Source organism: Opisthorchis viverrini (genome assembly GCF_000715545.1).
Source record: "Opisthorchis viverrini unplaced genomic scaffold opera_v5_7, whole genome shotgun sequence".
In the NCBI taxonomy this organism is placed as follows: Eukaryota; Metazoa; Platyhelminthes; class Trematoda; order Opisthorchiida; family Opisthorchiidae; genus Opisthorchis; species Opisthorchis viverrini.
In genome coordinates this window covers 3,786,977-3,789,183 of record NW_008751663.1, presented here as the reverse complement: position 1 = coordinate 3,789,183, position 2,207 = coordinate 3,786,977, and the positions used below count along the sequence as shown (strand labels likewise).

Below are 2,207 nucleotides of genomic sequence, written 5' to 3'. Positions count from 1 at the left end.
AGTCGGTTTTTGCCTGAACAATCGGAAGAGCTAAGCAGACTGTGAAGCGCTTAAAATATTTCATGAATTCATGAATGCGAAATGGTCACTCGCTTCATTTGACGTCGTCAACGGGTCCGAAAGATGACCGACCCGAATCCAGTGGTATAATTAGGTGTAGGAAAACAAATAAGAAATCGAACGATGGTCAAGATACATTTCCACTGTAGGCACTTGTCGTGTAATGCTAATAAGAACCAGTCACAAGGACTAGAAGCAGGTGTGTAACGAAGGTCATTAGGTGAGATACCAAGGACTTCGTAGAATGCCTCAAGTTCTGTTCACTGGAGTTCGGAGTAAAAGCACTAGTAAGGAGTTCATGATAAGAACCCGAACATCAGCTGAAGTAATGTGTCACAAAGTCAAGGCGGAAGCATCCATTCTACCACTCGATAACAAGGAAATTACACCACAAGTTTCATAGTGAGAACCTAATGAATATAGAATGGAGGGAGCAAGCACATACGTTGCGTATATGTTTTCTAGATAGCCCTGGAGAGTTCCACCTTTCGAATATACGTCGTTCGCCAATTCGGACATGACTGCAAGTGCACCGATACCATCTTTGTCCAAGACGACATCACTGCACATGAAACCTGTGGGGAACGCATGAATAGCAAAAAGTGAGGAGCAAAGCTGGCGTAGAAAAAGGCATGGAATAGCAGAATTTACCCTCTTCGAAGACGTGCTTCAAGGGCGAACACTGTTCGTGTTCTGCATGGCAAAAATAATCAAGCTGGAGAACACTTTAAAAGATTTGGGCTGCAAACGCCAACTTAAACATGCGAGCATGACTCGAAACATGCAGGGAGACCACGTACCGATAGCCTCCTCAAAGGCAAACAGTATCTTGATCCCCTCTTTCGCGAGCTGATCCGCGCGGTTGCCCATCCACTTGAAACCAGTTAGCGTCTCCTCAAAGTAGAAACCCTCCTTCTTAGCAATGGTGTCCAATATTTTTGACGAAACGGTGCTGGATAACATTCCGTACCTGGAGGCTAAAATGAAGACGAGATCTGGAATAATAAAAATTAAAGTCAAATGTCCTGCCTAATGATTATAGGATACGACTACCGGCTCAGTTCAAGACTAATCACCCAGCTGAAACCAAATCAATCTTTCAGTTCAGCAAAGAGTGCTGGTGTGAATCGAACCTGACAACATGATGATTCGCCTATTCATTTTCTTACTCCGCCAATTCACTCTGGATTTACACATGTTTTCCTCGTCCGTAACTGCAGCCCATCTTGCTGTAAAGGTCGCACCGTCCGACATTGATATACTGACATGTAAACATGCGTGAATATGTGCAGCTGACCTACTTACCTATTCGTGTTCGTGTCCTGTCTGCTGAGCCTGATCTGACTTATTCTGTTGTTTTCTGTATGACCGCACCGCCTCGGAAGCAGCTACCCCAAACCACACTACCAAGCCAACATTCCGCTCGCATCTTGAGATTGCATTGTGTCGGTCAGTGACAGATTTGCGCAATGGACGTGAACAATTGAGATGTGTTGCATGATTTCGCTCACGTTCGTGTAAACAGTACCGTAGATTTTCGAACCCAATGCTTCCTGTTGATATGCTGGATCATCACACTCACCCGTAACTCTAAATTCCATATCGGGAACCTCAACACATGTCGTGAAGGCCTCCGACTAAATCACCCTATCATACACAGATAGTATGACAATGAAGAGTGGCTGTAGCAGCCAATTTTCCACTTACCGGAAAGATCGCATGTATGCATGCAGTACTGATGAACGCGTTTGGCTAATAATACCAATCGTTCAGCTGTAGCACCCTTTCGGTGCCTAGCTGCCATACCACACGAAGGAGGCACGAGGGCTGGGATACTGCCAGGTTGCCCAAGCCTAGACAGGGGAAGTCGAGTGGCAGAGGTCGGGTTCGAACCACGGACCTTCCGGTCAGTGAATTCGCGCTCTAACCACTTGGTCCATCTCGCCCCCAATTCTTATGGGAATTCTAATCCAACATGTCTCTTAATGAGAAGCGCGATATTGAGAGGTTATACTACAGAATGGAGCCGTACAGAAAAACCCGACATTCCTGCTAGTATGATTCAACGGATCAGGTCAACTACTTGAGATTGGTGTTGAATAGCACCGTCAAACCTATGACTGATTCTTAACATGCTGTACTGGTTT

The 2,207-nt window shown here is 45.5% G+C and overlaps 1 protein-coding gene across 1 annotated transcript in view; it reads right to left on the bottom strand.

Moving 5' to 3' along the window:
- T265_00750 (hypothetical protein) overlaps window positions 1–2,207 on the bottom strand; it is a gene marked incomplete at both ends in the record, with an annotated part of 19,108 nt that overhangs the window by 9,183 nt on the left and 7,718 nt on the right. Inside the window, 2 exons of the mRNA XM_009164599.1 lie at window positions 506–635; window positions 861–1,037. Of these exons, the coding sequence (XP_009162863.1) occupies window positions 506–635; window positions 861–1,037 (307 nt within the window). The remainder of the gene's footprint in view (window positions 1–505; window positions 636–860; window positions 1,038–2,207) is intronic.